The following is a 22,063-nucleotide window of genomic DNA, read 5'->3' as shown; positions in this document are numbered from 1 at the left end:
AAGGCAGGCGGGACAGGGAGGTCCTCTGAAGACATTTGAACAGAGAACCCCCGCCGGAGTGACGAAGAGCGGAAGACAGGCAGCGGGGAGGTGGGGGCAAAGGCCCCCCCGTGTTCAGGGACCCACGAAGGCCCGTGTGGTTGGAGAGGGGGAAGCAGGGAGCTGGGCGGGGCAGCAGGAACCCAGGACAAAAGATGGACAGCAGCCAGCTAAGCAGGGCCCTGAGTTTTGTTCTGAGACTAGTGGGAAGCCTTTGGGAGGGTTTAAGGCCTGCAGGCCGGTGTCGTGGTCTGATTAATACTTCGGAAGGTTCAGTCTGCCTGCTGGGTGATACAACAGGGCCATGAGGAGGCGGAGGGGGGAGGGGCGACAGTTTAGGGGCTGTGGTGGCATCCAGGCAGGGGATGAGGGACGTTGGGTGGAGATGTGAGTTACTGGACAGTTGGTTGATTGTCAGACAGGATCTGAGACTGGTGGGCACTGGGGTCCCAGGGAGAGGGCTTAACCTGGGGGCTCCGACGGGGTGGGAACATTGGGTCTGCACCACCCGAGGCTCCAACCAGGGACGTGGTTGGGGACCGCAGGTCCAGAACAAAGGGGCCACCTCTGAGGTCACAGAGAGGCCAGGAAAGCCTGGCCTGGCCTTGGGCCCGTGGCCCTTCTGGGGATACCAGCACCCGGAGCTGAGCAGGGCTGGACTGATGGGGAGCCTGAAGGGCCTGATGGGGAACGCCCGCCCCGGGCTGTCAACCTGTGCCAGGTATGGCTCCACGCCAGGTAGCATCGCTGTCATCGCTGTGGCGTTTGCCCGTTCGGCACAGACAGTTTGAACCCAGGGGTTTCCTTCCAATCCTGTCACGTCACCGTGCCCTTTAGGCAGCTGACGGGTTGGTTGACATTTCCCAGGGCCCAGGAGGGCCTGGCTGCCAGAGAAGAGGCAGGTAGAGGCTGGGAAGTTGGGAAGAGGGATTTCAGCAGAGAACGCCCCGAGGTGCCCAGCCCCGGCATCTGAGCGGGAGCACCTTCCTCAGGGTCCCGGGGTTGCAGGTCTCCGCACACCTCCCGGCCACACAAAGGAAGTTCCAGGAAGGCTGGCTTAGCTGCTGGCAGTGCAAATCCTAGCCTGCCTGTTTGCCAAGCACTCCCCAGCAAGGAGCAATGACTTCCCAGCCTGTGCGTGTCGACGTCTTTGGCCCACAGCTTCCTCGGGTCGGGCAGCCAGGGTGAGATCCCCGTGACCCGCGGCCAGCTGGGGAGCCACCCGGAGGCTCGGGGAGGAGTCAAAAGGGCGCTGGGTGCCAATCGCTCAGGACCAAGAGGCTGGAGGAAAGCTCCCCACCCACGCTGCCCAGGGTAGCAGGAGCGGTCTCCGGCCCTGGGAAGTGCCCTGGGTTCGTGGCTGCCCGTCAGCCTCCGGCTTCGCTGCCAGCTGGGGAGCGAAGGGTGACAGGGTCCAGAGACAGGGCGTGGGAAGGCCACCTCCCACCGCACTGCCCATGCTGGAGGAGGCAGGCAAAGGAGTGGCTGCCTCCCGGGTTCTCGCCTCTGTCGCCTCCGGAGTGGCCGGGTCCTTCCTGGGGGCAGAACCAATACGGACCACGGGTAACACCCTCACTCCCAATCTGGTACCTTCACTCTGGCCAGTGCCTGAACCATGCCGGTTGGTCAAGATTTTGAGAACCACCTTAAATCTGGGGGAACAATGAGAAATGGGCCTGGTCTTCCCCTATCCCTGAGAATCTACCTTCCTTCCTTCCCGTTTCAGCTGTGCCTTTAGGTCCTGAGTTCGTTAGCACAGGGCATTCATTCTCAGCAATCCGGAAGACGACCCTCAAGCTGCCCTCCTGAAGCCACACCCACTCCCAGGAGGCAGGGGAGGGCACCCCTGTTCCCGAGTGTTCTCAGGAGGCCCCGCTGATGGCAGAGTTGAAGAACAATGGGAGATTTGCCCTTGAGAAGGCCCAACGATCCCCTTTCTCAGGGAAGTGCTCCAGGACCCGGACTCTCAGGCAGGCCTGCCTCCCCCCTACACGGGCTCCCTCCACTGAGCCCCCTGCGTGTCTTTAATTCCCTGCTGACTGGGGAGTTCTGGCCGCACCTCCCACCCTTCAGGTTCCGGGATCTTCGCTTTCCAGACACTCCGCCACTTCCCCTGCTTTATCCAGTTTTGGCGGCCTCGGGATGTGGGCCTGGGGCTCGCTGGTGGGGCCAGGCCAGCAGCCGGTCCGGCCCTGCGAGGCCCACCTGGGCTCCCCTCCCAGCTTCCCAGATCTACCTCTACTCCCTCTGTAAAAAGCCGCATGACGGCGGCGGCCGGGTTCAGGGAGCCTTTGCGGTCTACACCAGTCCTCTCGTTAAACCTCCCAAGTTCCCAAGGCAGGAAGGAGTTCCTGGTCCCTCTCGATGGCAGAGGACAGGGACCTTCCGAGGGCTCTACACGTCTCACACTCTTACGTGACCACCTTGCAGTTCAAAAGCTCCACTTGGCTAGAACCGCCGAGTTCTCTGGTGGTGCTGCCTCACTGGAGGACAATTGTGAGCTCAGAGGCCACGTCTTCAGTTCCCAGCCCCTTGGCCTCTCCCACCGCAGGCCCCTCCCTGACCTGAGGTTGCCCTGCTGTCTCCCCTCCCTTCCCTCGCCTGCAGGCTGTATCCTCACCCCTCCTGCCACTTCTGGGCTCCGGGGCTCACCCCACAGCTTCGAGCCGGCTCCTCTCCTGCCCACGCCCAGGCTCCCAGCTGGCTGGCGGACCTCAGCCCCCCGCCCCCGCTCCCCTCCCACCCTCCCCATCTGACCCGTCCTCATCCACACTCTGGGCCCCTCTTCCTCCCAAACCACTTCCTCCTCTCGAGGAACCCCCTCACTGGTCCTGCAGTCACTTGGGTTCCACGGTCATCAGCTTCGCCTTTCTCCTCTCCCTCGACCTCCACAGGCCATCACCGGGTCCCTCCCCTCCTGCTGCTCCCAATACCATTGCCCTGGTTCTCCTTCCCAGAGGGCAGAGCGCGGGGCCCGGGAAAGCCTCCACCGGCCGCTCATTCAACACTTCTTTATTGAGAGCAAGCACCAGGCGCTGTCCCCACCGCGTGGAGCGAGACAACGCCCGCCCGTGGGGACACTCATCCTAGCGGGGACAGACAGTAACTTCGATCCAAACGTACATCAGGTCGAGTGCCCTGAAAACAGGAGAAGCAGAGCTGGGATAGGTATGCCCAAGTAGGGGGGCTCCTTGACGCGGGGTGGTCTGGGAGGCCCTCCTCCGTCCAGAGGGTGGCATGGCTGCAGAGGGCCGAGGCCAGTCACCGAGGTCAAAAGGAACATAACTCTCTGAGGAAGAGCACACCGTCAGTTTGGTAATAAAAATCCAGGGACTTTATTTCTTAATCCTTTCAACTGGAAACACTTGTTGCCACGGGGTCGGGGGGTAACTTGGTGGTCTGTGGGAACACGGTGGGAATCTGGCGGAACAGGCTTCTGTTATCTTAAATTTTGAACTACATGAATGTACTTCCTTTTTAAAACATTAACTCATCGAATAGGAAAGAACGTACCCAGTCTTTTGGAAAAGATTATTCTCGGGGAACTATTTCCCTAGAGAGGGCCTGTCTGCATCTCTGGCAGCCGCTGCCAGGTCAGAGCGGACGGGAGCCCTGCCGCACTCCCGAGAGGGCAAAGCCACGTGAGCAGGGTCCTCAGCGCAGCGAGACAGGTGCCCCTGGGAGACCAGGTAGAGGACAGGGAAGGCTGAAGAGCAGGGTGTTCGCTGGGAGCCGACAACGCCCCGGTCTCTCATACGTAAGTGGCTCTCCATCTTGGCTGTCACGTTCACCCCGATTTTTATCATCAGGCGCCACTGATGCATCCTATTTGGAAAGCCACGGACGGATGGCTACACGAAGGAAACGCCCTACTAAAGACCGGTCCACCAGACAGGATTTAGCCGGCACGCTCCCGTGGTTTTGGGTGGAGCTGGGGCCAGAGAGCACTTCGCTAGTGTGGCTCCGTGGAGGTGGTGGCGGGGAAGGGCTGGCTTTGTAAGGGGCGGAGGCCTGAATAACAGGGGCTTGAGAAGCCTCAAGAGATCCCGAATTAATCCTCATGTGATAAGCGCACGGCCGTGTAGGCCAAGAGGAGAGGCAGGTAATAAGGTGACCTGTGGATGAATGTCTGCGTCCTTCAGATTCCTATGTTGAAATCTAATCCCCAGTGGGATGGTATCTGGGGGGGGGGGGGCGCCTTTGGGAGGTGATTAGATTTGGATGTGGTCGTGGGGTGGAGCCCCCATGATGGGACTGGCACCCTTATAAGGGGATGGAGAGCAAAGAGCCTTCTCTCTCCGCCATGTGAGGACAGAGCAAGAAGATGGCAGCCCGTGAAACAGGAAGCAGGTTCTCAGAGACATCCAATCTGCTGGCACCTCGATCTTGATCAGACTGCAGAACCGTGAGAAGTGTTAAGCCACCAGCCAGTCTTTCTGTTACAGCAGCTTGCACAAGGGCTGTTTGGAGCATGGCCCAGCGGGGCACGATGGGGGCTGCCGGGGGTGGCAAATGGGTTCTTGTCCTTTAACTATTCCACAGAACAGCCACCAACTCCGGTCACTGCAGATTCAGGCTTCCAGTCGCTCAATCCGGGCACTCCGAGGTCCTCGGCGGAGACGACGGCGGGAGCTGAGCCTCAGATCTCTCCATCTTCAGTGCCTAGGACTGAGCCTGGCACGCACCAGGCGCTTACAAACTGCGCAACAGAATTTTTGGTTTTAATTACGGGCCGTGAGCCCTGGAAACCCAGTATTCTGTTCCACTTCAGGAAACCCTCAGCATCAATCATCCAGGACCAAGGACTCTCAAATTTAGGCCCAGTCCCTATTTTCCTAACGGAATCTCTCAGCTGCAGTATCTGTATCTTTCTTCAAAAACAGCATACGATTTCCTCTTGTTAAAAAAAAAAAAAAAGCTTGTGGCTTTGCTCGTAGCAGGCAAGAGAGCTAGCTGGATTTGCAGACAACCTTGAGTGGCTAACGAATGATTACCGTGGCTTGTCCAAGGGATGGACTTTTGCAAATAAAAAACAAGGCTGAAGTTTCAGGGGTAAGGATGGGATGCTCACTGGTTGGAGTCTCCGGGACCAGTCAGTGGTCTGTGGGAGGAGAGCTGAAACCAGAAAACATCGGTTTCTGACAGGTAGACATTCGAAGGCTGTCCTGGGAAATCCGGGCCAGACAGGTGCCCTGCACTGATGCGTTAAACCACAACATAAATACGTAAACTCCAGAGAAATGACCAGGTTCTAGCTTCATGACCCTCAGCACAACACTTAATACTCTGGGCTGCTCATCAGCTCTCCGAAAGCCTCCAGCTTTCGCCCTCTGAGGACGTCGTCACTGGCCCCCTTAGCAAACCAGGTTTGGTTTCACCAGGGTTTGTGAGAAGCTACTAACCTCTCTGGGACTCAGTTTCCTTATCCAGAACAAAGAGGATAAAATTGGAAGCCGTCTTGAGCAGTGAAAGAAAATGGACTTTGGACTTAGGCAGGCAAGTCTCAATTCTCAGCCCCGTGTGACGCAAAGCAGGTTACTCGACCTGTCTCTTACTGTCCCTGCGGAATGGGGACGATGATGCCTGCTGTAAGGCTGTAAGGCCTGTGGGAAGGTCCTGCTCACACCGCCTCACATCCGTGCTCCTCCTTTCTTATTCCACACTTAGTAAATGTGAGAGAGGGACACGGACGTGCTGAAGCGTCTGTTACAGAAAACCCAAACCCTTCAAAAGAATGCTATCAGACGTCATGACCTTCCTCTCCCTCTTCGGACAGAGGGCCTCCTTCTGATCGCCCGCCCGTCCCGGAGGCTACCGGGGAGGGTCTGCCCGAGTGAGCACAGGAGGCTGCGGGGAGCAGAGGGCACCAAGCACGGGAGCACCGCGGTCCTGGGGGCCGGGGGGGGGGGGCACCATCTCAGACGGGCTCTGCAGCGGCAGCAGGACATTGGAGCGGTCTGGGCCCCCCGCCGGCAGGCACGCACGGGAAGCCCCCTGGCTGGGAGACGTCGCCGTGGTGACGCAGCGAGCTCCCTAACCCCGGGGCAGCGCGGCAACAGGCACTACTCGGAGGAGCAGTTTTAGCTCCACATTAACCACAGGAAGACACTCATCACACGTAAACATTTACAAGTTTCCGAAGCCAACCGTGGGAGGATGTCACCTGGGGGGAACAGGGAGGGGCTCCTCCCACGGTGGGGACAAGACACCGCAGAGCCACGGGTCTCAGTCAGCACACTTCCCGTGTCCCCAGTCTTCCCAGTGCCCGTTCTAGAACCAGTGATCCCAGCTCTCATGCTCCACAGGCTGGTGCAGGCAGCAGTGGCTTTCCTGTATGGAGAAAACCCGTCACTTCTAACACAGCAACTGACCATCTGCTCATCAGAAGAATGTATTTTAAACCTGGAAAGAGTCATAATTCTGAGACGTTTCACATGTTGTCAGCTTTACCTTCCACAGACACGGGCCTCTCCCCTTTGCTGAGGGACCCTCGGGCTGTGCCGGAGACATGGCCGTGGGGAAGGGGGTGTTCTCCCTATCAGCATGCACCAGGTTCGTGGTTGGGATGGCGCCCTGTGCAAGGACTGTGGCGGTGGGGGACGTGTTCTGGAGGCGGGGTCACCAGCAAGCTTGCCTACACAGTACAGCCAGAAGGCAACTCTGGGTTCTCATAAAACTCTGCCCTTCTCCGCCACTCACCGCATCCCCTAAGGGTCGGCCCTTCACTAGCTATGGCGTCTCACCAGCAAAAGTGAACGCTATAGGACCGCGGAAGCCTCGTGGTACTAAGGAGAAAGACTCTCGTCAGACAGTGTCCTGGTGGCGGGTTCTAGGAAGCAGGAGGGCCCCGGTACAGCGCCCAGGCCCTGGAAGCGGCTACATGCGGGAGGTAAAGGTACGAGTGGCTGGGGCACGCTGACCCCACGGAGGCCAGGGGCCCCCCTCACGTCTGCGGTGGCTACACGTATCAGAGGCCGACCAGTCGGCACAGGTGAGAACCGAGCACATGCTAGCGGTGAACCCAGGGCTCCCCCCCGACCCCACGGCAGCAAGGGTCAGGGCCCGGGCTCGACCCTTCTAAGGCTCAGAGTGCGTTCTGTGGCAGGACTGGCTTGGCTGGTTTCAAGGACTCCAGTTCAGTAGCCGTGGACCCTCAGACAAACTGGGACAGGTTGGGGACTTTGATGTTGAGATCACCAATGTTGATGTTCCGAGGAATCTCTGGCAGATTGATGTTTTTCACAGCGGACACGGCCCGGGCGGGGGCTGCTGACAGGCCACCCTGAGGAGACACGAGAGGGGGCATGAGACAAACGCTCGGTGTCATCTGCTTAACGCTTAAAAACACAAGTGACGGAGACCGGAAGTGTCCACACCGAGCACACACAACACACGTTTTGATTTTTCCTCCTTATTCCTCAAAGGTATGGCCAATGCAGCAATCCTGAGGTGGGACGGGGGCTCTGGGGCAGGGCTCCACAGCGTGCGCTCCCGAAGGGGTGGCGGCTCACGCGGGGTGCTAGCCCCCGCACCTAACAGGGCCTGGCACACAGCAGGCGCTCAGTCCACGCTTGCCGGAATAACCGGAGACGGTTTGACCACGTCATACTCTGTGTCAGGGGCACTTTTCAGACTACGAAACAAAGCCCTTCCCCGAAGAGCCTGAACACTCTTAGAAGCGGGTGCAGTCACAGGGAAACGCGTACGAGAAAAAGGAAAGTCCGTTTAGGGCAGCTGCCTGCCAACTATCAACGTGAGACGGGAAAGAGCTGGCTTTGGACATGTCATGTGGTAGCAAGATGGGCGGAAGGACCCGTGGAAGGTCTGACACACCCGCAGCCACGGAAGGACTGTGACAAACACAGAGAAGAGGGGCGCTCCCCGCTGGCTCGCCCCCAGTGGGCAGAGAAGGGGAGAAGCCGACAAGACTCCCAGAACCCCGTCCTCCTTACTGACTGTCGGGACACCGACTCCAGTCCCGCTCTCGCCCAGCACGTCTCCGTTCTTCCTGTTTCCAAACCCCTTGCCTGTGACTCACTCACTATTCCCGGAAGCTCCCTGGCCTGTGTCACTAAAGGACCGTGGTGCCGCTACAGGGGTGGTCTGGCGGAGCTTCCTCAGCAGGGCCACCAGTCCTCACAGACAGAGGAATTCTTGGCTCTTTGCAAGGTCAAGTTCCATCACAAGAAGGAATGAAGCTCTCGAAGACACTCAGATAATTAAAATTCTCTTCCTGCCGCGTATGAAGGTGTAGGCCTGTAGCCTCTACACTGCTCTCCGGCTAGGCTGACGGAGGTGATAGAGAAACCTCAGGGGGGTAGGACGGAATCTACTGTGAGCCGTTTTTGTTTAAGTTTTAAGTAATCTCTACCCCCAGCGTGGGGCTCAAACTCACGACCCTGAGACCGAGAGTCGCGTGCTCCAACTGAGCCAGCCAGGTGCCCCTAGTGGGAGCGTTTGTATCAAGCCCAGCACTATGTGGGGGTGGGCTGGGGTATGTTGTTTGTAAACCCAGCCCAAATTCTGTTCTAGCTGAGTACAGGGCTAACTGGAAATAAGGGAACTGGCAAGTCGGAGGTCTGAAAGACACCACGAGAAATGGCCGCTGGGAAAGCAGACTCCTAGAGCACTGGAAAACCACAATGGGACCAGAGAAGGGGATTCTGGGTCCCTCCAAGGAATGTGTAGCTTTGAAAGGAGGAATTACAAACTACAAGCACCTGCCAGAGTCCCCCAAGCCAGGAGGTGTCTGTCTTTGTGTGCCATCTGGCTTTTCCGTTCACACTTTTAGCCTTATTCTTACACGTTTTAATTTTCAGGGCTGGCCTTCCAATCAGCGGGCCTTCCAATCAGTTTCGATGGACTCAAGGATGAAAGAAGAGGCGTATACACATTCCTAAAGTTCCCCAGCAACACAAACCAACACATGCATCCCTTTCTCCTTCTGCCCCGGTCTTCTCGAACCGGGTTCTTCTCGAGCTGAACTGGCTGGGGCAGAAGTACAGCTGTGTACTCACCTCGGATTTCTCCAGCCTGTTTTGAGCTTCGATCTGAGCCACGATTTCATTCATGTTGGTTTCCAACACCATCCCACCCATCACCACCTCCTGAAGGATGTAGTGCACCTGAAGGGGAAGTGGGAACGAGAAGGGTTGGAGCACGCTGCGGTAGTCGCGGTGTGGCCCAAACAGAAACCCCGCGGGCTCTCCTGCACCAGCAGAGCGGCTGGACCCGACACCAGCTCCTGATTCCTAACAGACACCTAAGCCCGAGTCCTCCACCCCTCACGTGAGACCACAGGGGTGGCCCCCACATCTCGGCACACCGTCACGCGAACCTCTTCCGTGAGCAGCTCATTCCGTAGCTCTTTCCTACCTGCTGGCCACACTCTGGGCGGGAAGGTGGTAGCTGAGAGCACAGGCTCTGAAGTCACACAGGTTAAGCTGGGTGACTTTGGGCAAACTATCCTTTCTGTTCCTCAGCCTCCTTCCAGAACTCTGGTGAGGACTGAGATAACCTCTACCAAACACCCAGCCTGCCCCACACCAGGTTCTAAATGAATCAGGATGGCGCTCATTGCTGCTCTCGGCAGCAGCACTGCTGACGGACGCACACTCGGTCACTGCAGGGGCGGCGGGACAATCCCTGCCCAAGCACATCCCACGTGAAATGCGACGTCTCCCGGGCTTCCTAAGATAGGCCCTCCAGCCCGTGTTACGCTGGTGGCAAAACAGGCCCGCGCCTTCATACCGGTCCTTATCCCTTTCTTACAGCTGGGATGAGAAACTGGGTTCTTTAGGCCCTGACCACCTTGTCGGCATTGGCTCCGGCCTCTCGCATAAATCTGCCTTTCCAGGCAGATCCAGGGGCTCTGCAGACCCACCACCGGCAGAATTGCTCCCTCCGGTGCCTTTCACCTGAAGTCCTTCTTCCCACTTCTCTGATGTCAGAGACCAGCTCGGTCCTCCCACCGTCTCAGTGAATCTCTCTGGTCTCTCTAGCCGCCCTCTTCCTTCTCGGGCTGTTGATCTGGTGCTTAGTTAACAATAGAAGGTGGCACCTCGAAGGCCATGTTGACAGGATCTGATTTGAAAGAAGTCCCACCCCTTACACACCCCAGCAGACACCTCTGACCGACCCTCTGGGGGTTTCTATGGCAGCTCGCTCGCTACCGTGGGGTGCAGTGTTTGAGTCAGCACAGGGCTCAGTCAGCGCGATGGTCAAGTACACGGAGATTCAGTTTTGCTGAGGAGGACTGGCTGGATGGAACCCGAGCGCACACGTGAGCCTGGTGCCCAGAGGAGTATTCACACTGAACCTAGTGACGAGGTAGTCTGGGTCTAAAGTTTGAGCACTATTGCCACTTGGGGCTGGAAAATTTTCTGTGTGTGTGTGTGGAGGGGGGGGGGGTGTCCTGTGGACGGTAGCCTGTTTAACAGTACCCCTGGGCTCTACTCATTCGATCCCAGGAGCACCCCACCAGCTGTGACCACCAAAAATGTCTCCTGGTGAAACCGCCCCCAGTTGAGACCCACTGGTCTAGCGTCTAGACTGGAGCATGGAGGATGTGAGGCCAATTTACTCTGTGGGCAATGAAGGGTCAAGATAAAAGATGTGTCTGTGTGTGTGCTTGTGCACATGCATGTTGGACACATGAAGTTCTCAGGCATATTAGTTCTTCATATTTTGCCCATGGAGGGAGAGAGTATAACAAGAACATGTGTTTTATGTACAAATAAAGTATATTCACTTACACTGAGTTTTATTAACCACTTTCCTGTCTATACATACACACTCATGTGGCATTCTTAAATTTTATACAAGAGGAATCATTTCATTATTTAAATGCAAACGGGGATTTAATGGTAAAATTCTCATATTTAGATAATTTACAAAATGTTAAATGCTACTGGTCTTAAAATTATTCATTGGGGAACTACACTGTTTATACTTCCCCATCAAGAAATTAGCTTCTGGGGGCTCCTGGGTGGCTCAGGCAGTTAAGCATCTGAGTCTTGATTTTGGCTCAGGTCATGTATTCACAGTTGTGAGACTGAGCCCCACATTGGACTCTGTGCTGAGCATGGAGCTTGGGATTTCTCTCTCTCTCTCTCTCTCTCTCTCTCTCTCTCCCTCTGTCCCTCCCCAGCTTCCCAGCTTGCACTTGAGCACTCCCTCTCAAAAGGAAAAAAAAAAAAGAAGAAATCAACCTCTGAAAACATTCTGATGGCTCCTCAAAATATTTTAAGCAACCGAATAACCATATAATCAAACAATTCCGCACCTGCGTTTATACTTAAGAGATATAAACCAAGGATTCAAAAAGACATTTCTATACCTATCTTCATAGCAGCATTATTCACAGAATAACCAAAAGGTAGAAGCAGCCCACGTGCCCATCGATGGATGGATGGATGGATAAATGTGATATAGACATACAAAGGAATATTATTCAGCCTTAAAAAGGCAGGACACTCAGACACATGCTGCGACACGGATAAAACTCGAAGCCATTACGCTAAGTGAAATGAGCCAGAAACAAAAGGACAAATACGGTACGATTTCTCTCTATGAAGTACCCGTGGCCAAAATCAGAGGCAGAAATGGAAAGCTGGTGGCTGGAGTTGAGGGAGGACGGGACGCCTGTTGGTTAATGCGAAACCAGTTTCAGTTTTGCAAGATGAAGAGAGTTCCCGAGAAGGGCTGCACGATCGTGTGGATGCACTTAGCACGACTCAAGTGTACACTTAAAAATGAAGATGGAAAGCTTTACGTTCCGTAAAATTCACAACTGAAAAAACAAAATACAAGTGTCCACACCAGGACTCCTAGTGTTTTATTCTATTGTTTGGTGAGCTCTTTCATGGGAGAAAGTAGTATTTGTTGAGCGTCTCCGCTATGATAAACACTTTACATGGTTCTTACTTTAAGTTTATGTATCGGGGCGTAATATCGTAATATCTGGGGCGCCTGGGTGGCTCAGTCATGATCTCATGGTTCGTGAGTTTGAGCCCCATGTTGGGCTCTGTGCTGACAAGTCAGAGCCTGGGGCCTGCTTCCGATTCTGTGTGTGTGTGTCTCTCTCTCTCTGCCCCTCCCCTGCTCGCACTCTCTTTCTTTCTCTCTCAAAAATGAACAAATGTTAAAAAAAAAAATTAGTAATATTCATCTGAGGTAGGTAATATAATTTTCATTTTATATATGAGGGAACTGACACATGGAAAAGGCAATGAACTATCCCAATGTCACATGTATGAGTAGCAGAACAGGGCACCGAGTCTGGGCCCGTCTGACTCCAGAGTTCATGTTCGGCACCCTTTCCGCCACGGTTCCTCTGAGTCCCAAGCTGTGTCCTCTACCTGCTCATCCCTCACTCCTGGTCCATATGGAATCATTTTAAGACTTGCCTTTGGTGTGTCAGAGATCTTGCATGAATTCTTCTGTGCTTCGTCCTCAAGGCCTAGTGAGCCGCAGGCACGCTGACTGAATGAAAAGGCTTTTCCTAAGCCTGAGCAGCATATTCCTGGGGCTTTAGGTGCTTAGAAGATGGATGGCAGTGTGGTGATGGAGGCCTGATGGAGAAGGTAGTAAAAGGCCACTAGCAGCTGGATAGCCTATGTTAAGACTTCTGATGCGAATATGGTATCATGAAGTCATAATTCTAAGATGCTATTCAAGATGTGTTCCAAGTGCAAAAAAGGAGACATGAATAAAAACGCAAACTCCATTTTTAACAAAACTGGAAGGCAACCCAAATCCCAGACCCTAAAACAGCTAGAAAAGCTGTCAAAAGCAAGGAGTTCAAGCAAGGCTCCTTTCCTTAGAGAAAGAAAAGAAAGGATACTACAGAGAGGGAACATGGGAGCTGGAGAGAAAGATCTGCCAAAATATACTGCCTGTGGGTAAAGGACACTCGCTCTGGGACCAAACAGATTCCTTGCTGGGGAGGCAGGAACGTCTGTGGACCTGGAGTGGGAAGCATAGGAGAAACCACCACAAACGAGCCATATTCGCCTCACAAGTTCAGCTTCATGGTGGCATCCGCATCGTGGAAAAGCCTGCAGAAGCTCGCTCTACTGGCTGGACGGAGATACAGGGTAAACGAACTCACCCCAAACCCTAGATCAGGAGAATGACTGCAGTCAGCCTGGAATTCAGACTTGGGACCTCCTCTAAACAAGCATCCTGCAAATAGCTAGTCCCTGAGAAACTCACCTGCTTGAAGAGGACTTGTAAGAATGAAATCTACACCGGGTGTATACAAAGATACAGCAAGAACAAAATTTGGAAAGAAACGGGAAAACCAAAAAGCAGACTAGGACTATGCACTGGAAAACCGCCGCCACGGAGGAAACGAAGGACAGTAAAATCTTTTTGCAAAGCTGAAAAAAAGCAAACAGTGAAGCGAGAGCTCAGGGCGGAAGAGCGGGCACTTGCGGGAGGGGTGGGGAGGCGGCAACAAGAGAAGACCTCGCGGGCACCGCTGGGGGAGAAGTGGAAGGAAACCGTACGGAAATGAAGGTGAAGCTGGAGAGAAGCAAAGGGAGAAGAGACACTGCCGAAAGCGTAAGGAACAGGACGGAGGGAGGTGGAAAAAGCAGGTGCAAGGAAACAGAAAGGGGTTAAAAGGAATAGAGAAAAAGGAGAGCTAGAGAAGCCAGCAAAGGACATGCAGCGGATGCACCAAGGGAAACCAGGACGCGGAGCAAACACATAGGAAAAGAGGCGTTCATGAAGATTATGTGAAAGTATGACTCAAGAGGCTTCTGAAACGAAAGAGGGTCCACATACTGCAAGGCCACACTGTATCCTGACGGTCAACGCCAAGACAGACCCCGAGGGTAACATTTCCGGATTTTTGCAATGAGGCAAAAAGATCAAATTATTTAAGAGAGGGGCAAAATCTTGAAAATTTCCACAGTAAAATCCAATGCGAGCAGAAAAAGATGTAATACCTACAAAATTCCCAAAGAGAGAAAGTGTAATCCAAGAATTTATACCAGTCGAGAGTAACAGAATAGGAAAAACCCTGTTCCCATGAGTCTGTCTTGAGAAACTGCCAGCCAAGGGGTGATGGCAGAGGGACTGGCGTTGAGCACCGAGTCCGCTTACAGGGAGGACTGAGGTTAAAGTGGGATTAGAGCGACCACAGAGGCCAATGCTATGCGCCTGACAACGAAGGAAAGTTACAGCCAGCAGAAAGTCAGGAAGACAAAGTTGGGGGAAGGAAGGAGGTACAAGAACCCTGACTTCCTCACTCTCAATAACTGAGAGTCAATGAGTAGCCTTGAAAACCAACAACTCATGTAATAAAGATCTAGTTATTATGACTTTTATTGTGGTCCCCCCCACCCCCGCCGTATCCAAGCCCAGAGTCACTTGCTATAAACAATACTTTGAGAGCCACCAAACTAATGATTTGGGGCCAATAAGATCTTTGCTGCTGACCAGAGTTCTGTGCCACTCTTCTTGCATAAAATTCACCCATAATGCATCACCTACAATTTCCAGTTTCTCTGAAGTACAGGGAGAACTCAGACTCCTGTGAAACAGTAAGTACAGACTGCTTCTAGATTTTTCGGAGCCTCCATCTCTATCTTCTATATTTATCTTTGCCCAAACCCGATTCAACTTCATTTCCTTTTTGAAGTAACTTCTCTTTCCAAAGCATTCACCTTGGTTTTCAGAGAACAATTCTCTTTTCTCATTACGGTTTATCTGTATATGATTAAGTTATATAATTACAATACCAGTTTGACTGGCATCAACAGGTCTAAAAATATCACAGCTGACCTTTGGTCAGCACAGTGACTCACATGCTGTAGATGAGCAGAGAGTGAGCAACGAAGGGTCAGCCTGCCAGCTGCCCTCGTTCATCTGACAAGTCCATGAAGACCCCTTGCACTGAACGTGAAGTGCGCCATGAAAGACGAGTAACATTTCTGCCAGAGGAAACACAGGGGATGTGAGAAAGTTCGAGGTTGCTAAGCCCGGGTGTATAGAGAACGCAGCCAGGAGTCAATACTACACACACACAGAAGTATGACTCAGCAATAAAAATGAATGAGTGCCTGCCATTGCAACAACATGGATGGGCCCGGAGGGTATAATGCCAAGTGAAGTAAGTCAGAGAAAGAGAAAAACCATGTGATTTCAATCATATGTGCAATTTAAGAAACAAAACAAGCGAACAAGGGAAAAAAGAGACAGACAAAAAACCAGACTCTTAAAAACAGGGAATAAACTGGTGGTTGCCAGAGGGGAGGCTGGTAGCGGGAGGGGTGGAAGAGATAAAGGGGACCAAGAGTACACTGATCGTGGTGAGCACTAAGAAATGTACATAATCGCTGAATCGATATATTGTACAACTGGAACTAATACAGCACTGTATTGTTAATTATACTTGAACAAAAAAGGAAGAAGAATCAATACCAAACTCATGTACCTAAAAAAACTACATACAGTCAGATCACAAAGAATTAAATGACAAGAGTTAACTGATGGACTGACCTCAAGGATGCCAGCAGAAGTGGAGGTGAGGTCCTCAGAGAACACTGTGAGTTAAAAGTACCAAACCAACAAAGTGGAGGCGGGGGGGGAAAGGAAGTCTGAAATCGAAGTCACATAGGGGCGGTAAGAACCACAACAGAAGAAAGCAAAGAAGTAAAGGTCCTCAAGAGTCCTAACCCAGCCTAACATCATGTGCACTGAACAAACATGCATTATCAAGTAATTACATACTTGATATAATTACAATTCCTTGATAATTCATAGCTTTCTATTTCGGCAACCATCTGAAACGACGACAATAGCAAGATTCATTCAGAAGTACCAGTAAGAGAATCGAAACAAAAACACTACTGACTTCTTAGTTCTCGGCAAATCCAACGGTAAGCTGATCTAAGAATAATCACATCCAGGAAGAGTTTCATCTGACCATAAAGATTAAGATAACCCCAATAAACCAATAGGTCAACTTGATGTAACGGGGAGGCAACAGAGAAAATACTTTGGGTGACGAATCTGAAATCTTAACAGGTAAAATGCTGGGTAGAAACATATATTACAAGATCAAAGAGACATAAACTTATGGCCACACTTTAGTGAGCCAAAGGTTGGTGTTTATATTTCTGTCTTATTTAAAATTTTCTCTTAAAATCTCTCAAAACGATCAAAAAATAAAATACATTTGACCCTTCAACACCACGGGTTTGAGCTACGTGGGTCCACTTATATACAGATTTTTTTTGATAAATACAGTCCAGTACTACAAATGTATTTTCTCTTCCTTATGATTTTTTAAATTATTTTTAGTTTTAAAAATGTTTATTTATTTTTGAGAGACAGCGTATGTGTGAGCGAGCAGGGAAGGGGCAGAGAGAGAGGGGGACAGAGGATCTGAAGCGGGCTGTTCAGATGCTCAACCGACTGAGCTACCCAGATGCCCCTTTCCTTATGATTTTAAGAGCACTTTCTCTCCTGTGGCTTGTTTTGTTTGAATAATACAGTATAGAATACACATAACATACAAAATATGCTTTAATCAGCTGTTTATGTTATTGGTAAGGCTTCTGTCAACAGAAGGCTATTAGTAGTTAAGTTTCTGGGGGGGAATCAAAAGTTGTATGTGGACTCTTACGCTGGGGATCGGTGCCCCCAACCCTGCGTTGTTCAAGAATAAACAGTAAACACCAGAATAACGTCTGTTCCTCTGAAGGCAATCTAACCTGCTATCAAGCCTCCATACTATGCTCCTGACACATCTGGACAGCTGTCTTCCTTTCATTTTTCTCTTCTAGGAAGATGGCACATTGTCCCCCCTCCCCTGAAGATACCTGCTTCTATAACTGGATCCTCTGGGCATGTAACTGGACCTAACTGTCCTTTTCTATCAATATAAGTTAACTGAGACCCTCCCCATCTCATCCCCATCTCATTCCCTAGAGGTAATAATGAGTATCTTGGGGCGCCTGGGTGGCTCAGTCCACTTGAGTGTCCAACTTCGGCTCAGGCCATGAGTTCGAGTGCCACATTGGGCTTGCTGCTGTCAGCCTGTCAGTGCACAGCTTGCTTCGGATCCTCTGTCCCCCTCTCTCTACCCCTCCCCCACTTGCGTCCTCCCATAAATAAAGTAACAAAATAAAATAAAATAAATAAAAACTAATGAGTGTCCTGATCAGGATGGGGACCTACAAGTTTGCGGCTCGTAAGGCTCCCCCGGAAGCTTTTCCGTGACCCAGTTTAATAGATGAAACAGGAAGAACAAATCCGGTGCATGCTGAGGACTCAACAGTGCTTAGGTAAAGCCCGGGGACTCTGAGAAAGCGTGACTCTCCTGTTCTGAAGAGCCGGAGTCAGAGGTCCTGGGCCAACAAAGGCCTGGCCAGCAGTTGCACTGTGAAGATGCACAGAAAGGGGAAAATGACACCGGGAGGCATCAGAGGAGAGTTTAATGACTGTCGAACCTGCTGGGACTCCCTGAAGGAAAAGAAAGCCTTTCTCAAACTGGAACAAGGGCTTGCACTGCCGCCGATGCTGCTGAGATCTAATCCTAACCCTGATTACCTTCTACCATTCTTTACGCTGATCCTGTTAAGTTCTGTAAAAATCAGAGACATTCTTCCAGAATTGGAGGTGAATACCCACAGCCAGGGGCAAGTAAGCTCAAGAAAGGCTAAGACAATCCCCCCCTTCTGAGACAGAGTCCTGCGGCCTGTAGGCACTTCTACTGAGGACCTTCATGTGGTGCGCTGTCGTACGTTTTACTTGTCCGACCGTGATTTTCCTTGAGGATAGATCTATGTCACACTCACCTCTGGGTCTCCAGTGCCAAGCACGGTGCTTGCTAACAGCTCAACCTTCCTAAGGCCAGCTGGATGGATGAGAGCAGCTCGTCTAGTTCGAAAGCTCTGATTCCGAGGACACACACACAGGCCTGGCTTCCCATCCTGGCGCCAAGAAACTGGTGCTACTGCCCAGGACACAGAGTTAACCTCTACGGATAAGGGTGGGTTACGATAAACTTGCTAGTTTCGTGTCAGGATTGGGAGTCGAAGAGGGAACATAAAAGTGTCACTTCAAGGACAGAGATGCTCCTTAGGACACAGCTCTGGAATTGTTGGGGAGGGAGGCAAATCGGTTTCGACAACCCTATCCAAGGACAGAGGATTCCAGGATCTTCAAGAGTACTAGTCTTGGTTATGTTTCTCACTGAGGTTAATAAAGTTCTGAATCCAAGCCCAGGTCAACGGAGACTATCGCTAAAACCAAACTGATCTGGAGCCTGAAGATAACAAACAAGACATTACTTTTTCCTCTAGTAAAAACACACAGTCGCTAGACCTTAAACTGGCCGTATTCCATAAATTTAAGTATGAAACTTACAATTATTTTTCTATAGATACAATAAGTAAGGTTCTCATGCTAGCAGCCCACAGCTAAAGCTGACTTTAATTCATAATGCTACCGGGGTGCCTGGGTGGCTCAGTCGGTTAAGCGTCCGACTTCAGCTCAGGTCATGATCTCATGGTTCGCAGGTTCGAGCCCCGCATCAGGCTCTGTGCTGACAGCTCAGAGCCTGGAGCCTGCTTTGGAATGTGTATCTCCCTCTCTCTGCCCCTCCCCTACTCACGCTCTCTGTCTCTCTCAAAAATAAATAAACGTTAAAAAAAAAATCTTTAAAAAAATCCATAATGGTACCTAGAATGTGGTACCACTGAGCACCCCTGCATCTGTATCTACCATGAATAATATTGCTGCTTCTTTTTTTTTTTAATATACTACTCTTTTTTTTTTTTTAAGTTTATTTATCTATTTCAAGAGAGAGAAAGAGAGCCAGCGCAAGCGGGAGAGGGCAGAGAAAGAGGGAGAGAGAGAATCCCAAGCAGGCTCTGTGGCACCATCAGCACCGAGCCCAACGCGGGGCTCGAATCCATGAACCGCGAGATCATGACCTGAGCCAAAACCGAGAGTTGGACGCTCAACAGACTGAGCCACCCAGGTACCCCAATACTGCTTCTTTAGTAAAATTCAGTTCCATCTTGGGATGGCAGGAACCTATCCAGCAGAACTCCTCGGGCAGACGGTAGGTAAAGATCTTCTGAGACACTAGTGGCACATGAAGGTACACCACACTCCAAGCTGATCACATCCATAGAAGCCTCTAGACTAGATCAATCCCTCCCAGATTTTTGCACTGGACGACAAAAGCCTGTTGGATCACAAAAGGCAAGGGATCCATCCCCACTACCTTTCCGTATTTTCTTATCTTTCTAAAAACAAGTGTTACCACAGAAGACAGTCAAACACTAATTAAATACAAAATAACACAGTCACGGTACTTGTACTGGTACAGGAGGATATCAATATTGCAACACTCAAGTTTTAAGAAAGAATCACTGATAAGATACACACTTTACTATATTGAAAGCTAAGTGCTGGGGTGCCTGGCTGGCTCAGTCAAAAGAGCATGTGGGGGGCGCCTGGGTGGCGCAGTCGGTTAAGCGTCCGACTTCAGCCAGGTCACGATCTCGCGGTCCGTGAGTTCGAGCCCCGCGTCGGGCTCTGGGCTGATGGCTCAGAGCCTGGAGCCTGTTTCCGATTCTGTGTCTCCCTCTCTCTCTGCCCCTCCCCCGTTCATGCTCTGTCTCTCTCTGTCCGAAAAATAAATAAACGTTGAAAAAAAAAAAAAAAAGAGCATGTGGCTCTTGATCTCGAGGTCGCGAGTTTGAGCCCCACATTGAGTGCAGAGATTACTTTAAAAAAAAAAAAGACAAGAAAAGGAAAAAGAAAAAAAGCTAAGTGCTGATAACTTTTTCAACCTCTTCTTGGCTTGGCTGGTTTCCTTAATTGCTAGGAAAGACCTCCAGAGGGAAGGGAAGGAAGAAATTCTTGGTAGGATGAGGTCTGCGTTACCTCATCGCCCATGCTGGAGGGTAGTGGCTCTTGACAGGCCAAAGGAAGGAGACTCTAAGTGGACTCAGCACTGCCAGGGGGAAAGGATCATCCTGGCCGAGAGTCAGTCTCTAGTTCTCACATGGCCAATGTTAGAAAGGAATGTGAAGGGGAAGAGCATATAAAAACACCTCCCAGAAACCTGGTACACATGCCTTCTTCTCCCTTATCCCTACTTTCATTCCAAAGTCCAATGTTCTATCAGTGTTTTGAGACCTGCCAGGAGTGCCTGTCCTCATCTCCGTGGTTTGCCTTTCACCTTCCCTGCCTACGAACGAACCCAGAGTAATCAGACTCAACAACTGTCAGGTGAGTACCTGTGTAGGCGTACCTGGAATGAATACTACGGACCACACAGAGTACCGGGCAGACCTGGATCCATTGGGAAGCTGGCTTTCCGGTGAGAGAGACAAAACAATGCAAGAAATAGTCAAACATTAAATCACCATTAAACTATTTTAATGGAAACCTTCACAAGTACAGAAGATCTGAACAGACATTTTCCCAAAGACATACAAATGGCCGACACACACACAAAAAGATGCTCAGGGAATTGCAAATCAAAACCACAATGGGATATCATGTCACACCTGTCAGAACGGCAAGAATCAAAAAGACAAGAACGAACGAGTGCTGATGAGGATGTGGGCAGAAATGAACCCTTGTGCCCTGTTGGTGGGAATGCAAATGGGGATGCAGCCACTATGGAAAACTGTATGGAGGTTCCTCAAAAAATTAAAAACAAAACTACGACCCAGTAATTCCACTTCTGGATATTTATTGGAAGAAAATGAAAACATGAACTCAAAGAGATATATGTACTCTCTGTTCACTGCAACATTATTTACAATAGCCAAGACATGGAAACAATGTGTCCATCAACGTATGAATGGATAAAGAAATGTGGAATATAGATACACGGTGGAGTATTACTCAACAGCACAGAAGGAAATCTTGGCATTTGTAAAAACATGGATGGATCCTGAGGGCCTTATACTAAATGAAATAAGTCAGAAAGAGAAAGACAAGTGCTATATGATCTCTCTTATACATGGAAGCACCAACCAACCAAACAAACAAACTCATAAATAGAACAGAGAGTGTTTGTCAGAGGCAGGGGGAGGAGGGATGATGGAGTAGGGGGTGGGAGAAATGTGTGACAGGGGGTCAAGAAAGGAAAAAAATAAAAAGAGAGCAATACAACACACGCATAAACTGGTATGCCAGAAACAGAAATGGAGAAAATATACTCAACGATTAATAGAAAACACATGTAACTTGATTTTACATGGTGAAAAGATACTGAACAGATCAGATGATTTCCCAGAAAAACTGACTCAGAATGAGTAACACAAGACTAGGAGCTCTAGGTTTTATATTGTTTCCAGGGATGAGAAAACTAACTTCCAAATCGGAATTTGTAGATTGATGTATCTGGCTAGAATAAAAAGATAAGGGCAAGGCAAAAAACAAAAAAAAGCAACATGTGGTTCATGATGTATGCTTGTGTGTACGTATGTGCTCGTGTATAAATGTGCTCGTGAGATAAATGACAGCCATCATACAAGGGATAGTACGGAGGAATGAGGATTATTTTGTTATTCCAAAGTATTTGCACTGCCAAAGAAATTATGATGTAGAGAAATATTACGTTACAAAAATGCTGACGCCATATGAGGTTAAAAGTAAACTGGCTACAGAATGGTAAGAAGAGGAAAAAGTGTGTACTACTCATTTCTATGATTTCTAAAACAGAACATCGTCAACATAATTTAGCTTTTTCTGTGCTGCTTGTTAACATCCATATTGAATGCACTATGACGCTGAGATGCCCTTGGGGACAGGGTTGTCTGGTCCCAAGCAGCTCTGCTAAAGTAAAAGAAAGCAGGCAGGGACACGTGGGTGGCTCAGTCAGTTGAGTGACCAACTCTTGATTTTGGCTCAGATCATGACTCTAGAGTTGTGGGATCTAGCCCTACGTCAAGCTCCATACTGAGCGGGGAACCTGCTTAGGATTCTCTCTCTCTTCCTCTGCCCCCACCCCTGCTCACACGCTCTCTCTTAAAAAAAC

General features: G+C 50.8%; 1 protein-coding gene across 2 annotated transcripts in view; it reads right to left on the bottom strand.

The window, feature by feature from the left end:
- Positions 1 to 3,350: 3,350 nt before the first annotated feature.
- AP3S2 (adaptor related protein complex 3 subunit sigma 2) overlaps positions 3,351 to 22,063 on the bottom strand; it is a 58,400-nt gene continuing 39,687 nt past the window's right edge. The window contains exons 5-7 of one of the 2 annotated variants that reach the window (XM_027068071.2): positions 9,057 to 9,164; positions 5,111 to 7,321; positions 3,351 to 4,738 (exon numbers count right to left, since the gene is read on the bottom strand). In XM_027068071.2, coding sequence (XP_026923872.1) covers positions 7,193 to 7,321; positions 9,057 to 9,164 — 237 coding nt within the window. In that variant the 3' untranslated portion in view covers positions 3,351 to 4,738; positions 5,111 to 7,192. Of the gene's footprint in view, positions 4,739 to 5,110; positions 7,322 to 9,056; positions 9,165 to 22,063 lie in introns of those variants that run through there. The other variant, XM_027068073.2, reaches the window with a different exon arrangement.

Source organism: Acinonyx jubatus, chromosome B3 (genome assembly GCF_027475565.1).
Source record: "Acinonyx jubatus isolate Ajub_Pintada_27869175 chromosome B3, VMU_Ajub_asm_v1.0, whole genome shotgun sequence".
NCBI classification, from domain to species: Eukaryota; Metazoa; Chordata; class Mammalia; order Carnivora; family Felidae; genus Acinonyx; species Acinonyx jubatus.
Note: the sequence above shows the minus strand (reverse complement) of the source record. Positions and strands in the feature narration are given on the sequence as shown.